The 2,113-nt window shown below is 35.0% G+C and overlaps 1 protein-coding gene across 1 annotated transcript; it reads left to right on the forward strand.

Annotated features, from left to right (window-relative positions):
- Window positions 1-555: 555 nt before the first annotated feature.
- Window positions 556-1,818, forward strand: LOC149169259 (GDSL esterase/lipase At4g10955-like). Its single transcript, XM_089425135.1, has 2 exons — window positions 556-653; window positions 852-1,818. Exons 1-2 carry the CDS (start codon window positions 556-558, stop codon window positions 1,816-1,818), a joined length of 1,065 nt encoding a protein of 354 aa, XP_089281261.1.
- The last annotated feature ends 295 nt before the right edge of the window (window positions 1,819-2,113 follow it).

A 2,113-nucleotide genomic window follows, 5' to 3' on the forward strand; every position in this document is an offset into this window, starting at 1 on the left:
ACAGAAACCTAAGCATAGCTAGGCTCTCAATAGGGGAAAGGAAAGACCTGCTTCTATTATTAGTTAGATAATAGGATTTAACCTCTAAATTTTTCAAAAATATTTTTAATAATTGTCAAAAAAATTATTATTACTATTTTTTTTTTTTTTTAATATTTATAATTTTTTAAGATATTTATAAATTATGATATTAATCATAATAATAGAACAAAATATTTACAAATTAAGAAACTCAGTAGTAAACTAAAACTAAATCTTAATAATTAAAATCCTGATAATTTTGTATACCGACATGCCGTTTGGAATCCTATAAATATGGTTCATCTCCGGAAGTTTTACTCATGAGTTGTCATCGTTTACTCACCCATCCCACCAATCGTTTCATAATTCCAGAGCAAAAACGCCAAATAGTTATCATATTTATTGATCATAACAGCGGCCAGGCCACAAATAATTTTTGAGAATTGGAGTTACTCAAAGCTATTTGATTTGGAGTAGTCATTTTTACATATAAATTTTCTCTGTTACTATACTGCAACTCATAACAATAAGAAGATGGCCAACCAGAATAATGAGCACCCATACGACTTTCACGTCGTAGGTCCTCGTTATTTATCCAAACCACGTTGGCGAGATACTATGAGATCTAGCTGGTAAGTAAGTAGCTTTAGAATTTGTTTGGTAATATTTCAATATCTGAGATTTTATGATATGGGTGATTTGATTTCTAGTGTCAATCAGAATAAATATTGATCAGATTTCAGAATATTCTTTCTAATTAGAAAAAAAAACAGTGTGTTGATAACTGATTAATCAATCAATTTACGTGTATTGTTTGTGTTTGTACACAGGATGGATGAAGATTACAAACGCACAGTGATGGCATGCATGGTACAGGCAGCGTATCTGCTGGAAAAGGAGAGACAAGAAAATTGGGAGGAGAGTCCAGTATGGGCACCCGAATGGTGGAAGTTCTTCAAATACAGAGTGGTGGAATTATTGGTGGACGATAGGGACGGATCCATCTTTGGTGCAGTGCTTGAATGGGACAGGACTGCTGCACTAGGTGATCATCTGGAAGTGAAGCCATTTAAGGCTCCTATGACAATTATAGCCCTCAGGGGGACCTTGCTCAAGGCTCCAACCATAAGAATTGACATAGAAGACGATCTGAGAATTTTTACGAAGGAAGATCTGAGTGAGTCGTTTAGGTTTCACAGGACACTGGAGGCAGTGAGGAGTGCAGTGGGGAAACATGGGATGAGTGAAGTGAGCATGGCTGGACATTCACTGGGGGCTGCCGTGGCTTTGCAGGTTGGCAGGGCCTTAGCATTGGAGGGTATATTCGTAGATACCCATCTCTTCAATCCCCCTTCTGTATCTCTGCCCCTGGCACTCAGATGTGTTAGGGACAGGTTTGGATTGCTGGTAGAGAGCATGAATAGAACTCTTAAGCCTTCTAAAAGTAAGAGGAATATTGACAAACAGTCAGATGGTAAGAATGGTCAACAAATCAGGAATTGGGTTCCCCATATTTATGTAAACTGCAGCGATTCCATCTGTTCTCACTACTCTGAATACTGTGAAATGCCTGATAAATTTACTCAAGTTAATGAGAAATTAATTACACGCCCCCTAGAGGAGTGTGGTTTGGATCGTTTAGCCGTAGATTTGCATGTGGTGCCCAAGCGCCCGATGAAACCTTTGGAAGCTCATAAGCTTTCACAATGGTGGTCTCATGAAACAGAAACCTTCAAGGTTCTCAATGGGAGTACATTGATACAGTACCAGCTGGGTTCTCTGGTTCATGGAGATTAATTTAGAATTTTCTCAAAACTCACATTACTTTTATCGCTAATTAATTTGTCCTTAAGAACATATTTATGTTTAAACCATATACTTTTCCAAAATATTTTAACACATCAACTTCATATATATATATTTAAAATTAAATATTTTAATGTTGTATACAATCAAATATTCAATATAGATTATGAAAAAATATTTTAATATGGATATTTATTTAAAAATATATTATTAACCAAAAAAACCAATTCAATACACATATTATGTAATCTCTATAACATTCAAAAATACAATTTAAATAATAAAA

The sequence above is a fragment of the Pinus tabuliformis genome, chromosome 4_2, assembly GCF_031772625.1.
Source record: "Pinus tabuliformis cultivar Carrire ecotype Pingquan chromosome 4_2, CPIR1, whole genome shotgun sequence".
Lineage (NCBI taxonomy): Eukaryota > Viridiplantae > Streptophyta > Pinopsida > Pinales > Pinaceae > Pinus > Pinus tabuliformis.